Source organism: Centrocercus urophasianus, unplaced genomic scaffold, assembly GCF_019232065.1.
Source record: "Centrocercus urophasianus isolate 14NV4802_14NV808 unplaced genomic scaffold, USGS_Curo_1.0 seq_14, whole genome shotgun sequence".
NCBI lineage: Eukaryota > Metazoa > Chordata > Aves > Galliformes > Phasianidae > Centrocercus > Centrocercus urophasianus.
This window is the reverse complement of record NW_024884586.1, coordinates 10986384-11005002: the sequence shown is the minus strand read 5'-3', so window position 1 is coordinate 11005002 and position 18619 is coordinate 10986384. Positions and strand designations below refer to the sequence as shown.

Sequence of the window (18619 nt, the reverse complement as noted above, 5' to 3'; positions counted from 1 at the left end):
ACCTAGATGTCTGCCTGTGCTACCTGCTGTTGGAAACCTGCTTTAGCAGGGGGCTGGACTCAACGATCTCTAGAGGTCCCTCCCAACCCTTTTGGTTCTGCGACCTTGTGATCTCCCCAGATCTACTGCCAGCTATCCTTCTTATCATTACACATCTACAGCAGCTCCTTACATCCTCATCACGTTCCAGTTCCAGGCCAGCCTCCACCAGGTTCCCTTCATACTCCTCCCTGCGAAACCTCTTGTCATCTTCGTGGCAGTCAGTGTGGGGCTCACTCTCACCCATCTCCATTTGCACACCCTTCCCAGGCAGTGGGTCCTGCTTGGTGCTCTTGGCACCTCCATCATTGTGCAGGGCTCTCCTGGTGAGCGTCCTCCCTGCTGAAGACTTCTTGTAGTGATAGACCAGGATGTAATCCACTTTCCTCTTGCCATCTCGGAAGTAGAGTCCATACTTGCAGTCAGCATCTGGATTTTTGGATAGGGAGTTCAACAGCTGGAAGCAGGGAGTGGGGTGTGGAGGGAAGGAGAAGAATAATTAGTGCACAGTCAAATGGGCACCAAGCAGATCATGGCCTGGTATCAAGCGCTGCTTTCCAAGAGCACGCCAAGACCTAACCTCCGGCAGCAAGCCTGCAGGCGGAGACCCCACATGCTACTCACTCAAAACAATTTTGCAAGTTAACACTTGCAATTTTCCTGATAGCCGGCTGGGATTTCATTGGCCAGAAGTAAATAGATAAAATGACTGGGATTTAATCTAATTCTCAGCACACTGCTTCATAAGTCAGCTACTGGGTAGCTTTGGTTGTCTCTGCTGAGGGCTAATTGCCACTAAGATCATCTGTCCTCTTCCATCTGGGACATCTGTGTTTTGATTCTGACAGATAGATTGATATCATGTGCAAACATTTCTCGCTTCTTTTATCTGTTGCTGCTAGTTTGTATCATCTGAGAAAGAGATCAGCCCCCCTACAGACTGAAGGGAGCCAGCTGGGTGCCGAGGGCAGCCAATACTGGACTCCAGCCAGGGAAACGGGCTCCTTGCTAGCTGAGTTCAACACTCTTCTCCCCACTTATCAAATCCCAGACTGCCTCACAACTGAGGGTGGCATGGGCTTTATTTCTGCCTTGAACTAACACTGCGTAGGTTGGCTGTGCAGTGCTGCAGGACACAAGAAACATAAGTCTCAAAACACAGCCCTGTTTTCACACATTTGCCTGAAAACTGGACAGGATAACCACAGAGACATACCAAAGTACTAAAAGATATTAATTTCTGCCTTTCCTTGAACTTGTTGAAAAGTTGACCCTCTTGAGGACTGGCTGACTTTGTAGGAGAGCCTGCTGCATTCTGCATACAAAAGCCTCAACGCATTCCCTAAAGATAAGAGTACCTCTACTGAACTTTGAAAGGAATGAGCCAAAGGACTCCAAAGAAGCCTGTTGTCCTGATTTAAAGAAGTAAATAGAGTCTTTGCAGGATGTTCTTTAATACTGCAAGATTCTTGTAGGCCACCAAGGTAGAGAGGTGCATCAGCTAAGACCACGCATGGCCCTGTCCCTCTGCTTGTAGAAGAGACAAAGAAAGGGCATCTTGGTTTCAAAACATCCCTGACAAAATCATTCCACAACATTCAACTCCAGTTAAACACAAACACAATGAATCAAGCACTGCTTTTATGGTGACTCTCCAGCAAGGTCTGTTACACAGCTCACTGTACTTCCATGCCTTCACCTGAATAAACTTTCTTTTATGAGCTTACGACACAACCAGCTCCTAATCCTGTGCATTTATGTTACTAACTTCCTTTAAAACTGCTGATAAAAAGTTTTAACCAAGGCACAATTAATGACACTAGAAATCTGACAATGGGGAAAAAACCTCTGCTGTGTGTTACAAACTGTTTAACATTACCTCCGCTAACAGTAGTTTTCACAAGCAATTTTGGAACTTCTGCTCAGCGTGGGCAGAGATTTAAAGGTTGCCACAGCCTTACTGACAGATTACTCTGAGAATAACCAACCCCTTTTTAGGCTAGGAGTTAAAAAAAGGATCCCTTATTTCCCTTTGCCAGCCCACACACCCAAGCACCAACCCCACCAAACAAGCAGGTGCTGTGGCTGGCAGCAGCCTCCTCTGCAGCCTTGAAAGGGAAGGGGAAGACAGTCAGAGCCTCCAACGAAAGGGAACATTTGGGAATAAGGTCAGGAAAGAAGCACAGTGTGCCAGCTGCTGCATATCTGGCAAATCCTTTACTCACTGTGCTTTCATGCTGGTCATATCCTATATCCTCAATAGCTCGGATGTTGATGATGTGGATCCCCTTCTCCTCAGCAGGCAGGCAGGAGTATTTCTTGTTCACCCTCATGCCTGTCTCGTCTGGAACGTCACTGAGGTCGTCAGGCAGAAAATCCACCCCATGAAAATCACTGTCTGCGTCTGAAAGGAAAAGGAACAACTTCATCAAGACACTTTAATCCCAACACTTGCTCCTCCCAGAGCCACCCCAGCTGAGACGTATCCTGTTCCTGCCCTCAGCTGCCAATGAGCCTCACCGCAGGGCTCCCACCCCCCCTTGCTTTGGTTTGGGAGCCCATGGCCCTGAGCTCAACCTTCTCCTTTGAAGAACGCTCCCCGACATCCCCACCATGGTGCTGTCACACCAACTAAGTGTACTTTCCCTCAAGTACACATGTACTGCATAGAATGTGATGAACCGTTCCGACTCATGTGGACTTCTGAATATCAGGTTTACTCAGTCCTGCTCTGCCAGGCACCCTTAGTGTTCCTACTTAGTATTTAACTCTACAGCGGGCTAAAGGATTTAACATATAAATTTCACTACAAACGGAACCACCAGCTAACTCCTGAAAATCAAACTGCTGCTTGCATTTGTACATTGATACATGCATATGTACTTTTATACATGCAATGGAAGGCAAAGTTTTCCAAGATTTGATTCACTTTGACACTGAAGCAAAATATTGCAGAGCAATGCCTTTTTCCAAACCCCTTGGGAGCAGGATTTGCTTGTCTAAGGAGCAAAGATAAAGCAAGAATTTTAGAATTTAGCCTTGAGAGGATACTAAATTAACTTTCCCCCAAAGACAAACAAGAAAAACATGCAGAAGAGCACATTCTAGCAGCTAGGCTGCACAAATCTGTTGCTGCAGTCTGTGCTCTGCCTCTGGAACAGGGATCAGCCAAAGCCATACACATTATGCACAGTGCCTCTGAGCCTAAGACAGAACCCTTTAGAGAAATCACAGAATCACAGAATCACCCGGGTTGGAAGGGACCTCAAGGATCATGTAGTTCCAACCCCCCTGCCTAGCAGGGCCACCAAACACACACATTCAGATCAGGTTGCCCAGGACCCCGTCCAACCTGGCCTTAAACACATCCAAGGACGGGGCATCCACAACCTCCCTGGGCAGCCCGTTCCAGGGCCTAACCACTCTCCTTGTATAGAACTTCCCCCTAACATCCAACCTAAATCTTCCCTCCTTCAACTTGGATCCATTTCCCCTAGTCCTGCTGTTGTCAGCCCTTTTGAAGAGTTTACTCCCCTCGTGGGTGTAGGTTCCCTTCAGGTATTGATAGGCTGCAATGAGGTCACCCCGCAGCCTTCTCTTCTCCAGGCTGAACAAGCCCAACTCCCTCAGCCTGTCCTCGTAGGGGAGGTGCTCCAGCCCCCTGATCATCTTAGTACTTAGTACTTAGAAATGCTCACTTTCTACCCACTGACTTTAGGATGAGGTGATGAAAAACATCACATTCTAGCCAGCTATTTCTTAGCCAAAGGGACTGCTGCTCTACACCCAATGCTCTGTCTTAATGTGATGGAGCTTCAGGGGTTGCATGGCAAGGAAGGCAGGGGAGTTTGCATTCCCCATCAGGTTTGTGGAAGGCATGGGATGCAGAACATCTGATAAGGTGCAGAGTAGGGATGCCACCTCACGGCTCTCGACAGGCTGAAGAAATGCAGCCTCATGAAGCTCAGGTAAGTCAAATGCAAGATATGCACCTGGACAGCAGTTAATATGGGCAACACCTGCACCACAGGATGAAGATGTGGTGCTTCTTGGGCTTATCAGTTATAAAGAGAAGATCGCTGGGTAAGAAGGCCAAGTTTCTCTGGAACCATCAGTCATGCTTCTCTGGAAATAGCAATTCCCATAAGTTTATGGATCTTCATTTCAGTCTCTGTACTTAGGAAATCTGCTGTCCCAAGCAACATTCAACAAGCTCCACATTTTCCCTTTGTTGTTAAGGCATTCTTAGGAACTGCAGTGTTCAGATCTGATGTCTGGTATCCACATCCTCCCCACTCCTGACCAATTAACACCATAACCTTTGCACAGAGCTCAGGCAGCAATTATCCTCATGTATTTCATACGTACAGCACGTAGCACCCATATCTCTGCACATACGCACTTCTATCCTTGGCTTTCCTTTACAATTCTGAAGTAGTTATCTCCTAGCTCACTCCTTTGATCTTGGGACAGGATCCTCAAACTCAGTAAATCACTTGAACAACAATTTGTAATATTCAAATAATTTTTTTTATGGAGTAATATAGAAATACACACAAAAAATCAGGTGTCTAATGGGAGCAACTAGCATGATGATAACAATTCCCTACACACCTCTGCTCTGTTTTTCCCCAGCATACACCTGCACACATACAAACTCCACGAGCGCTCAAGTAATTAAACATACGTAATCAGTTGCATTTTTTTTTTTTTTTCCCATAGCTTTAAAATACATAATAATACAGCTTTTAAACACATAATAATACAGCAACTTTTGGAACTTCCAACACATAACTATGTACATTTGGATTCGGAAGAATGCCTGAAATAGTTTTCTAGAAACAATAGCTTAAATGCTATAGAATCTTCTTTCCTTCCTCCTCCTCTGACATATGTAGAAAATAAAACCCAGGTACTCCACCAGATCACAAAGATCATTATGAGTTAAGTGTCGATTGCTGACTTATTGAATCTAAATATTTTTTGTACCTTGTAATGGGTCTGTGAACTGAAAAGCACTTGATTAGAAACCACAGTTAGGATGAAAAACATTTGGAATGGAAAACCACAAGCTTCAGTGAGCCCAAACAAACTCCCTGTGCTCTGCTGAGCTTCTCAACTGTATTTGTTAAGACTGCAGCGCAGAACAAGGAGACCTACTCCGGTGATTCAGTGCTATTGTGTAAGCCCAAGCAATCAGCCGTCCGCAAGCATATATTTACATTTCTGTTTACGCATCAGTAGCCTGGCAATATCTGAAAGAACAGTGCTTAAGGTAGGCAATGAATCATAAAATTTTGGTTTATTACAACTACTGGAAAAAGATGAGAAATGGTGAGAACAGCATTGATACAATCTTAATTACAAGAAGTTTGATTTCTGTGCTTGAAGGTGATGTCAGGATTTAAGGCTAAGTAAAGCCATCCAAGCCACTTTGGTAATTATAAACGCACAGGGATTACCAGTAGTTCACATATGCTGATTTGGCAAAGGTCAAAGCATTCTATTACAGAACATCTTTTCATACACGACACAATATTTTAAAACCTAAGTCTGTATTTTGAGTTAATCATATTAAATAATGACAATAATTTAATCTCAAATTAAATGTACGTTCTAAATTATTTATGGCAAGTTAGCAGACACAGAATGAAGAGCACAGAGCATGCTGGCAACCTAATTCAGCTACAGACACATCTTAATCTCTTTGTAGGGAGCTGAAAGAGCAGGATTATTGTGACAATTGCTGGCTTCGCTGCCTTCTAACATTGACTAACCCATTCTTTTCTATTACTAACCAGAAAGTGCTACAGCAAAGTCCTGAAGAAGTGCTTGACATGTTTCAGTACAGCCATATGAAGAGCTGCCATCTCCCCTCCCTTTCCACAGCCAATGGTGTTCAGAACTCCATGGATTTCAGGACAGCAGAAACTCCTGATACCGTAAACTCAGACACATCCAACACTTCTATGCATTATTAAGTATTATTATGGAATTATGGAATCACTTGAGTTTGAAGGGACCCTTGAAGGCCACCTGGTCTAACTCCCTTGCAATGAACAGGAACACCTAAATTGTACCAGCCTGACCCTGAATGTCTCCAGGGCTGGAACACCCAACACCTCTCCGGGCAATTTGTGCCAGTGCCTCACTGCCCTTTTTGTAAAAAACGTTCTCCTTATGTCTAGTCTAAATCTCTCCTTTTTAATCTGAAACCATTCCACCTTGTCCTGTCACAACTGTCTGTCTCCTTCATTCTTATAGCCCCCTCCTTTAGATATTTTGCCATTTTGTTAGCATTTGCTATGAATTTCAGATATACACTACAGTTCCAATTAATTCTGCCCCTGAACCTCCTGTGAGTATCTCACTCTGAATAATACAGGAAACAAGATAACATTACTAAAAAATACTTGGAAACATCTGCTTCTTTGTACAACTTTCAATTCCAGCTGCAAAACATCCTCAGGCAAACTCCTCTTAACGCTAATTAACAACAAATTTTCTACCACAGAAATCTGGCACACTATGCTGCAACCTGTATGCATTTAGACAGTACCTCTTCCTTCGCCAAACTTCAGTGATCAGGTGAACAACAGCTGAAAATCTGCTCAAGAAGTAGATGCATTTTGCCCACTATTTGGCCTCAATCAACTACCCTGTGAATATCATAGTCATAATCTCTTATAACCACTAAATATTAAAATAAATGGAAAACCGCATTCTCACAATGTAGCTTTACAGAACCATCTGGATCTAGATCTAAAACAAGGCTGAGTACATTTAAATAACTGAACAACTATTTCACCACTCAACATGAATGCCGTAATGCAGCTGAACTCATCTCTTATCTCCTCTTGCTTTCTTTTTTTAGGGAGTATGCTTAAGAAAGTGGCTAGAACAAGAAGTCATAAAGACATTTGAGCTAGCTATCCCAGTTTTTCTCAATAAGGAAGAAGCAGGACAGTTACAATGCTGTGTGATTTAAGATTTTCTAGTGTCCAGATTGTTATCTTTTTGCTTTATATAAGTACTCATTGAATTTGGAAAGAAAATTTGAGGATCGTGCAGGATATGTTCCTTGAGCTTGAGGTTTTAAAGAGCCAGGAGCCAGAGCACCACTTCTTCCCAGCAGCCTCTGAAACACTTTTAGATCCTTTAAACTGAAGGCATTTCTTTCATCTGAATTGTGATGGAAAAGTGCTGTGCGTGGTCTCTGAAACTGATAGTGATCCCACTGTGATAGAGAGGAGAGAAAGTCACTCACACACAAATGTTTGTTTAAAAAAATAGAAATATACATACACAGATATAAGTAAGTTGCATATTTTGTTTATACTATGCTTTTTCTGAAGAAGAAATACCAGTGTAGCAAAATACTGGGGACTTTTCTGATTGGAGGCTTTTGTGTTTTTTAAACTTCAGCAGATAGAACTTCTCAGTGCGTTTTTGCTTAATATATATTGCCCCCTAGCAGCAGAATCCTCCTTCAGCACAGCCTCATCCATTTCTTTAATTCCCTTATTGCCCATATTCAAAGCTACAGGTTAATGCTTGAGCTAGGAAAACAAACAAATAAACAAGCCCTCACAATCAACTCACCCATTACTATCTCCTCTTCTTTATCTCATACCCAATACACTGACAGGCTCACTGGTCAGATTTGGAGCCTGAAATCCCTGCTGTCCTCAGGAGAAATAAGGCAAGGCAAATGTCAAGGAAGCCTCAGGCGTGCCAGCCCAGCAGCACACCTCATTGCTGACCTATGGGTCATTCCTCCTGACCCACTAAATCCTGCTGCAGGCACGCCAGCGAGGATACCCACTGCTGGCACATGGGGAGGGCTTTTTTGGGAGGCTGACACCTGTTTACGAGGCACTGGCCAGAGCCCAACATCCCAATCAGGAACCGCTGCACTCTGCAAGGAGTGCTCGTACATGTCCTGAACTTTTGTTCTGTTCAAAGTCCAGCAGTTGAGAAGTGATTAGATCCACATCTGGGAGCATGTGATGCAAACCTCCTCGCATCTGCTGGCTGCCAGCTTTGGCCTCAGGTTGCACCACTTCAGAGCACAGGAGGCTGCCCCAGTGCCACCAACAGAGCATGCAACAGGCTGCTGTAAGAGGCAGCCGACCTGTCCCCGAGCAAGGTGACCACTTTCAGCCGTGTCGACATCTTTCCAAGACATGACTCCCTCTTCCTTTCATCTTCTGTGACATCCTGCTCAGTGGGACACCCTGGAACTCACCCATCTCGGTGCTTCTGCATTTATTTTAGGACTTGGCCACAGCCTGGGTCTGCACAGAGCATTACCTTAATGAAGCGAACAGAGAGGAGGGCACGATCCAATTCATTAACAATAAATAAATAAATATATCAAAGAGTGATATCAGAGAGTGATATCAAAGAGTTCCAAGGACAGCCTCCTTTCCAGAACAGAAATATTTCCAAAGCAGGGCAGTCTCCATACGGCTGAAGCCGATAACTTCATCAGCACTCCCAGTCACACAGCAGAGCCCATTCAGTGCATCCAGTGTTTGGGAGCCCGAAAACCAACCCTTGTCACATGGGTGAAAGAAAGGACACTCCCGGCAGGATTATTTGAAACGTGGGCTCAGGCACATTTCTCAGTACTGGATCAGCTGCGGTTCTCCAGAATGGGGTTGCAGCTTTCCCAGAAGGCTGTCACAGCTTTAAAGTTATTGATCTATTATTATCAGCAACATGTTAAAAGAAGGCTGGACAACTATGGCATCATTTCTATTTCTGCCCTTCTATTTTTGCTTATAAAGGTTAATTGGCACTGTTTGCAGCGTTGCAGCCCTAAGTTTGAACACACCTGATCTGATAAAGCCCCTGTGAAATCGGAACACGTAGAACCAATTACCTTAAAAAATACGATAATAGAAAAATGAACCTTTGGGGTGAAAATGCATTTTCAAGGACGAGTAAATATAAATTCTACTGGGAGTCACAGAAGTTATCCTACCAAGATATGCAGACCTTGGAAAATCCCACATTTTATAAAAACAAAAAACACACAAAGCCTTTTCCCATACACCCTCCTAAGACAGAGTGCACTTTTTCCCCCCAATTACCAACAACTATTTCATGGTTTATTAAGTACATCTGTTTTCAGACATGCTTCTAAAATAGGAAAAATCCAGCACACTTACTCTTCCACCACCAGACATTGGAAAAATATTTCAGATTTGCTACTGTTGCTATTCCAGGAAAAGCATCATTGAGGCCACGCTCCAGTATAATGCAGATTGTTCTTTGCAAACCGTAATTGGTTTTATAAATTATTTACATATTTCTGTAATTTGATAGCATTTGACTGTAAAATAGACAAAAAGAGCAGGAATTCTACTTCTAGTTACTTCGGTACACATACAGAACAATCTTTGCATTATTTTCATGTTTCAACCAGTTTTAAGGAGAACAGAAACACTGGCATGATTCACCAAAGCACACTGGAACTAAAGACTGTACCCCTCCTTCTTACAGAAGTTACTGCTGCCCCTCAAAGCACCTGCTGATATTTTCCTTGGATGCACTCTGCAACATCACATCCTCAAACATGTCATGGGAACAGGAGAGTGCATTATGTAAGGAAGAGCAATTGTCTGCCATGGATGCTGGTAGGTATGTTTAGAAGGGTTACAATGCTAATTATTTTTGTTTGCATGCTCCAAGGGAAGGCAATTGCTGCCAATGAGAGCACTAAGATGAAAGGAAAAGGTTACTAAAGATACTGTGGGGAAAGTACCGGTGTGCATTGGAACGACGTATATCTAAGCTCTCATAGCAACTTTTAAAAATATTTAAATACATTTAAAGTATTTCATGTATTTTCCCTTTCCAGACTATTAAAAATAGCTCTTCATACTAAAAGTGGAGGATCTATTAGGTTTACTGCAAAGGTATGATTCATAGACTGCAACCTTGGACGAAGGTCATAGCACATACTGACCGGTAAAGCTGTTCTTGTTACAAAAGATTTCCAATTTCTAATCTTGAATCATCAACACTTATGTTTAAATTTCTATTTATCTACATCACAAGGGCATTCAGATAGCATAGATTTAGGCATGAAGACTCACAGCAGCTGACGATTTCTTGCAGGAAATAAAGCTTCTAAGTTTTGATAAGATATGCAGGGCACCTCTTGAGATGCTGCAGTTTCTTGGACCTCATTATAGGACTAAATATTCTGAAAGGTTTTGCCTAACCTGATAAGGATGTTTTTGACTACAGTCACCACATTCAGCAGCTGTAGCTCCCCTACACTTGCATTCAAGGAGCCAAGGACTCCTCATCTGAGTCAGCCTGGGTGGAGTCAGGTTCCATATGGCAAAGCTCCACATTATACATGTTATTTGGGTGTGTCAGAACAGGTGGAGCTGATTTGATAGTGAGGTGGTGGTAGGCAATTTTCAGCCAGGGCCTAGGGCAGCCTCAGCTCTGTGCTATTTGAAATGCCTTTCCACAGCTGATAGAACTAATAATCACATGCTGAAGACATGCTGTCCAGGCTTTAGCAAGCATTAAGATCCTGCAGTTTTAACTTGGACACAGAGAAACACTGCAGTCAACTCAATCAATCCACTGCAAAGTTTCACTGGCAAATGAAATAATCTTTATCTCACATCAGGCAGGTGAACACAAATGAATTGGGGAAAAAATGCCATTAACTCTTGCCTGAGAGAATTCCCATGCAGTTCCATGTCTTAATGAACTGAGTTTAGGCATGCCAGAGGCACAAGACCTAAGGAGTCACTACTGCAACCAAGCAGGCTCTTTGTTTTTAAGGAAGAGCTAACTGCTATAAGGAAGCTGATGCTCCAGCAAGGTGCCACAAGTCAGCTAGCTTGCCCTGTGCTTGAGGATGCACATGCTACAGATGCTCCCACTTAATACTCCTGATAGTCCTGTCCTGAATTGCAAAATTCTTGGAGCTTCCCTTCAGTTCTGGCAAGAGCAAGGACAGGGACAGGGCCCTTTTAAGGCATGTCAAGATCCCCGGATGAAAGGCACGCTTGAAATGTTTGAGCAGAGGTGTGTATTCCTCACAGTTTGGCCATCCACATGGAAGCTGGTAGTGACAGCAGCACTGAGCCCAGACTCACCAAGTTTCCTCCTTAATGAGCTTTTGATGATCTTTGCTATCTATTACATCCTCATATCAAACAAGCAGTCAAGACCTGGTCCAAGTGTAAACTGATGCCCTGTAGGTTTTGTGGCAAACTCATTAAAGAGTGTGAATTACTCAAAGGAACACTGGTCAATCCACTTTTTCTACAGAAGATCGAAAAAGAGGAAATTGTCAGGAAATCTGTTTTGACTATAAAAAGCTAAGAAGCAGATCCAGAAAAGCACGGAGGGTTCTTCGGGGTGCTACGTGTGGTCAGAGCAACCTCCCAGCTCCTGGTTTCATTCCTCAACTGCTCTTACATGTGTGTTGCAGCAACAAAACAACTGTTCTAATGTCACGCAATTATAATAAGCACTAATGAAACCAGAACAAAAGAAGAGCAACTGTAGCTCAATATTCTATCTCAAAAACACTGAGATAAATAGAAAAAAAGAGAGCTGCTTCTGTCTTGTTCATTATCCTTTCAGTAATCATCCATGAAAAGAGACCAAGAGCTGGGACAGCAACCAGCTTTCATGCATTAGTCTTGCTATAACATACTCTCAATACATGTATAAGCCCTCTTTCCTTTAGGAAAGAGCTCTGAACAGCATAAATGTTGGACTCACCAGGACATAAGCTAGAAATCATACAGTTTGAAACAGTGCCTCTTTCTTGTAGACAACGATTCTGTTGATTCCCAAATTTAGCTGTTCCATTATAATGCAGCAACCGAACAGCATGAGCCTCTCTTGGACCATACAATGTAAGACTCAACCAAAAAAGGCTTCCATTTTACTTATAGTGCACAGAAAACGTACTACTCCCCCTTAGAGAACAAAGTGTCACTAACAATACTGATGACCAAAAGGTGATGAGACATTAGTGAAACATAACCATGAAGTGGACCAAAACCCATGCATCAAACCCACATAGCCCACAGTCTGAAGATATTCTGGGTAAGAAAGGAAATGGGGATTCCTGCCAAGATCCAGAACTTGACACAAAGGCAGACACACAGAAAAAGAGAAAACATTATTTGTTTTCATATTTCCTGATGAAGACATTGAAAATGATGTAATCTTGATATCTGGAGAGGGCCAAGATTTCATCCTAGAATTTAAGAGCAATTTATTTTCCTCCACGTGTGATTAAGTTTGCAAGCATAAAGTAAAAGTTATATTAAGGTTTTCTAAAGTTTTCACAATTCATTTGCTGCCTTTTTTTTTTTTTTTTTAATGAAAACGTTCTGTTCATTTATTTGGTGTTTATCAGCTCAGTGAGAAAAACTAAACAATGGAACAAAACAGGATTAAAATTTAATATACCACTTCTTCAGGCACTGATATATTTAGAAAAATAATATTCTGTATGAAAAAAAGTTCTTATTTTACCAAAATATTTGGAACAATCATTTATTTGGATACTGTCTTTTAAGGTATCTGCTATCCCATAAACTTAAAAAAAAAAAAAAAACAAAAAAACACAACATCATAAGTTGCTAATTGTAAGCTTTATCATATACTCTATCTTGGTTGGTAATTACTGCCAGTTTACAAAAAGCATGACACATTCTTCTAGCTGGGTTTCAAGTCTCATGAATATTCTGTTTATTTATTTAAATAAAATTACTCATGCTCTTTAAAAACTACTTCAAAGGGCTCACTTTTTAATCTAAAATACATTTAGGAGAAAAAAAATGTTCTTCTCCCTCATCACAGTGATTAGGTCAACACTGGAACTGAAAGGAATGGAGGGCAACTAAATAAATATAAATGAAGTTGATGCAGTTCTGAACTGTCTTCAAATCTGAGATAGCTCTCTCGTAATGTCCTTGAACTGTCTGCTTTACTAACCTTTTGGGTTTCTGGAACCTGTATAGCTGTTACTATTTTCTATTATGACTGGCTAATATTCTGTGAAGTGATGTGATAGAGCAACAGTGGTTACAGTGAAACAGGTGCCATAGTGCTGGATCAGCTATTGCTCAATGCATTAATTTGGGAGTCATATGATATTTAAACCTTTGAATCAGTTGCAGTGGTTTAAAAAAATTCCAAGCAGTTAAGCATTAATTTTTTGTTTTCATACTGTCACTTTTCAACCCAAACTCAATATGAAGGCAACTTTTCAGCAGCTGCTCTGGCAGACATTCAGACTTGATGTCAGAATATGGACCCATTTGGCCACCAAAGCCTGAAAAAAAGATTACTCTCCAAGGGATGGAAATCTGTTTCATGCCCATACGGAAGCCATAGAGGAAAAGCAGCAACAACGTGTGGGACTAAATATTGCTATTGAATTCCCTGGTTCTATAGCTTGTAAGAGAGCATATGTGACACAAATCAGAGGGGGCTTGGTTAGAGAAAGCTAAGGATTGTAGAACGACTGAAGTTGGAAAAGGCCTCTAAGATCATCAGGTCCAACCCACCAACTCACCCCCACCCAAGCCATGTCCCTAAGTCAGATCTCCCTGAGTAGCAGCATCCTTCAAAGAAGCTCCTCTAGCAGCAAAGAAGAAATACAAGAGTTCTGTACACCACTAATACTCATGTCAAGGATATTAGCACCCTAGAACAGTGGATGGCGACTGCACTTTCAGATAACGTAGTTATCTGAAGAAATATTTCAGCATTACAACTTGCAACAAGTTTCTGAGTCTGTTTTCTTGACCTAATTTTAGCAGGAGGCTGCCTTCTCTTTACATAAAATTAAGTCGTCTTTCTTATTATCATTCATCTCTAATTGCATTCTTCCAGGAATTATTATAACACAGACAAACAATTTTATCCTTTATTCCTTGCCTGCCTGCAGGGTCGATTCTTGCCTGCGAAGCCCAAGTGACTGTAGACAAAAGCACCACAAGACAACTCCTGGCAAGGTGGTTCAGCAAAGTGCTTCAAGGAAACTTTGGAGAGCACAGGAAATCTTTTTGATTAATGTTCTGCAATTGTAGAGGCTTAAAGTACACAACAAAATTGTATTTTGCAGAAAACTTGGTGCTCTAACATTAATGAAAATTGATGCAAGTATAAGCTGAGATATGACTTGACCCGATGCAAAGCTGAAGAGTGTCAGCTCTCATGTGAGAAGATATCTACTTAGACTAACGCTGTCACCCCAGAACATGACTTGCCAGCTGAAATACTACATCCAGGCTGTGCAGCAATTCCTACAGTACCCTATCAGGACCCCCTTGGAAAAGAAACTATCAACTGCTTTTTCTGCTAATCTCTCTGCCTACTAATGGGGCCTTGGGGTCTTGGAAGGGAGTTGGCCCGTGACCTTTTAAACAAGATTTAGGAAGCCAAATGCCAAAATCAGCCAATTACAAAAAAACCCTGCATCTGAAATGCTGTTTTTCATGGGAAATCATTATTTGCTGATTTGACAGACAGGATTGTATCTTGCTAATCTTGAGGCTTTTTAATACTTGTATCCTGTTTGACTCCTCTCCTTTTGCCTATTTATTTTGGAAATTTATGGTGTAATTCCCAGAGGTTTGGATGGCATATCGCATACCCACTTCAATAAACATTCTGGAGTACTGCTTAAATATGGAAACGCAGCAGCACACCCAAAGTGGAGATGTGCCTTAGGAAAAGAGGGAGGGAAGGAAGATGATCTGCATATATCCATGTGCATGCCATTAATTCAGCCACACCAAACAGTTGTAAAATTTACAAATCGCAAAACATTGATTCAATTCAGAAGATAAAAATTTGTACTTAGCAATGACCTTTAGAACTCTGTTCTTCTGAACTGAGCCCTGTTGCTTCATCAGGAACTGAATGTAACCAAAATAGGCATGCTGGTAGCCTCCTATTAGTCACAGCCCTCACGGGTGCAGAACTTGCTGTCACTTTGAGCAGGGATGCCAAGTTTCTGTTACTTAGAATGCCTCAATGTCCCCACCATTGGCAAGATGCTCAAAAGCAAGGGTCTCTAGGTTGACTGCTCTCGAGCTGGAGTCTCTCTCTTCTGGTTTGCAGAAGGATACACATAGTTTTTACCATTTACTAACATTTCTGCCTTCTCCTTACTTCATAGGTGACAAAGTCAAGGTGGTTTCTGTAAAGGTTCCAATGACACTGAAGTTGTCAAACTTTTCAGAACATGTGAAATGTAGCCAAATACAGGGTGATAATCCCCACACGGTCAAGCAATTCTTCTGTTTTCTAAATCTGATCTCTTGCCTAACCTCCTTTAAGAAATATCTCCTCTCACAAACAGAACTTACTGTCCACAGCAAGGACAAATGACTCCCTCTACTGAAACAGGTAAGGATTATTAGCTCAGACTCTTCTGAATCTTTGTACTACTGCCTTAAGATGGTTCCCTCCAAAGAACAGTTCTGATTTTTCTTGTTTGGTCTCCAGAAAATCTCACCCGCTACATCAGCTCTTCTCTCACGTGACAGTTAGGGGACAACTCTCTGAACATTTATTCTTTGGAAAGCAAGCAGAGATTGGTTTTACTGCAACTACAATTCCAAGTTGCTGGACTGCTGGAGACTCTTCACAGTGATGTTAGAAGCTGCCAACGCAATGCAGCTGAGAACATCTGGTAGCAGCATGGGTGTTCTCCAAATAGAACAGCACATATTTAAACTGTGCCAATCCAACCTATGGCTAACACCCTATGAATAAAACTACATTGACTGGCCATCCTGCACTCAAAAGCAACAGGACTTCTCAGTTTCAAGGAACATTCACAAAAAATACATTTCCTATTATTATAATTCCTTTGCAAGTCCATCAAGTCTCTAAGAAAACTGGCCTGTGTTTTCTGCTCAAACACAGTCTGTTCCTAATCTTCTCCAGAGATGTCACATGCTAGCTCTGTCTAGCATTGCAGACATTATAGGGCACCTTTCTTCTATGTCAGCAGATCACAGCACAGCTATCCATCTCTGAGGCACATCTCAGAAAAAGGCGAATTTTAGATTACATCAAGCAAAATATTTCTGGTGAAAATCAAAGAGCAACAGCAGTGATCCTCTGGGATGCAGCTCACGTTTTTCGTCACCCCTTTTCCAGAAACATGAACTCACATCTAAGTGGAAGAAAAATGACTTGGAGGAGCAGTGGTAGATGGAGAAGCTTGTCTTTTTAGAAGATGAAGAAAGAAATTTGATGTTTTAAGCTAAAAAGATCTAGATGGATTCCCTTCATTACTTTCCCCTTATTTGGGTGGTTAAGCAGCCAAACGGCAATGAAGAACAAATAAAATGCACATATAACCACCTTAATGTTTAAAACACTCATAGATGGTCCAGAGATGACACTGGATCCAGAAGCATGCCTGAGGTTCAAGTCGGCAATGGAGGAAAAAAAAAAAAAAAAAAAAGAGGAAAAAAAAGAAAAAGATACAAACTATTTTTATAATGGTACTTGAGAAATTTATGAATGGGGTTCTGTGATGTAGTTGCCCGAAATAGCAAAGATTTGGACATGATGACCCTGGAGTTCCTGAAAGCAGCTGGCACACAGGCCGTATGTGCACAGAAGGTTTCCCACTGCTTCTATTCCCCTCCTGTATCATGGACTTTCCCCTCCAAGTTCCGAACAAATATCAGCATTAACATAAGGAAATGTAGAACAGGGCAAGGATAATGAATGTTCCCCTACATACAACATTCTACCTAGAAAACGTAATGGAAATTTGCAAACTCAGTAGGAAATGCTACTCTTAAACTACTTTCTTCTAAGATGTATTTTATTGGGTTTCTTTTCATTTTTTCCATTCTTCTCTCAGATTTGTATGATCTACACTTTTCTTGCAGAAAGATGCCCCAGATTGCATATGGTATGCCAGCTGAGGATTTTCCACCCCTGAGAAGAATTGTATCGCCATCTCCTGCATACACCACTCAGTTTTTTCCCCCCACAACATATGACGTTGTGGATTTATGTTTAGTTTGGGACTCCCAGATCCTTTTCTGAGGAACTGCTCTTTATTCAGCTAATTATTCCGACCCAGATGAAACAGTCTGCGCTTGTCTGGTTCTCAGCCCAAGCCATGGGAGCACATCCTTTTCCAGGAAGATAAGCAACAACAAGTCTGTGGTTTAACGATGTAGGATTTAAGGCTGCTAGCACCAGATCCAAAACTCCATAGTCACATAACACAGAATGCAGAACTGTGAAATACACTCACTGTATTGCTCCAGGTTTTTCAAAAATAAGTTTTTGCTGTGGCAATATGGTATCTGTTTTAGTTCATATCTGTTACCAACTGTCCTGCCATAGCCAGCCTAATGTTGCCACAAAAGAACAGAGCTACCTCTAACTCTTGCTCGGGTGCGTTGCTGAATTTGAGAACTGCACATACTCAAAGAAAGTCACACCAGTACTTCGTGTGATCTGATAGCACATAAATCCAGTATCTAAAATCGTGGAAGAAGGGCAAAAGTTCTTTTTTGACATAGCTTTGTAGATACTGGATGAGATTCTTTTCTGTAAACACAACAGTACATCTGATGCAAGATAAGAAAGAGAACTTACAGTGACACATACGCTAATTACACTGAAAAACAATCATCACTCCAGAACAGATAATACTGAGAAATGAATACTGAAGGAAACTTCGATGTACTTCTTAGATAACTGTGGTACTTTAAAACTGGATTCTATTCAAACATTTGAAACATCTCAGTCCGAGATCAGATTGAGAATGTGTTGATGTGCAACCAGATTTTAAAATAAATACATGGTGGAGCAGAATACAAACACAGATTATTGGTGGGTTTTTTTGTTGTTGTTGCTAAAAAAAAACCCCTTTCTTCAGCTAGAACTCCCTTTGTTCAAACAGCCTTAAAACCACTTCCACTTCATGTAAGCTAAATCCAGAATTTGCAGTAGCTGTGCTTAACAGGCAATCCTGCAGCCTGGATTTGCTGAGATGTGTGTTGACTCGGTGCAATGTGAGTCGTGAGTGCAGCCTGGGTGAGACTGCTGGCTCCTGCTCTAACCACTTGGCCACAGGGCCTTCTTTACACAGAAGCTGAAAATAAGTAAGTAAAATTAAGGACACAGGACACCAACCATGGAGGAAAACACAAATCTAAGCATGTTTAAGCAGGCAATTTGTCTTGCTGATGCTATGTGAAGATCTCTTAGTTTGGAAAGAAGTGATTCATTGATGAATAACTTGTAGGATCAAGCTGAAGTGTTCCTGAAAGAATCTGTGTTCCATTGATGACAAGGATGAGGTACAACACCACAAAGCAAAAGGACAGAAATGTGTAATACTATTAATTATACTCCTAACTAGCACTAAATTATTTTTCTTTAACACCCTTCATCAGAACATCACCTATGACATACCTAAAAAGACTTCTTCAGTTTTTTCTAAGACAGGAACTGAGTTAAATAAATGAATGCAAGAGCCACCACAGGGAGAAAAAAAACCAACACATTATTCCAAAAGTAGCAGACATCA

At 41.7% G+C, this 18619-nt stretch overlaps 1 protein-coding gene across 2 annotated transcripts in view; it reads right to left on the bottom strand.

Moving 5' to 3' along the window:
* Positions 1–18619, bottom strand: part of ANO1 (anoctamin 1) — a 74888-nt gene that overhangs the window by 37690 nt on the left and 18579 nt on the right. For both annotated transcript variants that reach the window (XM_042814294.1, XM_042814293.1), the window contains exons 2-3: positions 2265–2443; positions 173–496 (exon numbers count right to left, since the gene is read on the bottom strand). In XM_042814294.1, coding sequence (XP_042670228.1) covers positions 173–496; positions 2265–2443 — 503 coding nt within the window. The remainder of the gene's footprint in view (positions 1–172; positions 497–2264; positions 2444–18619) is intronic.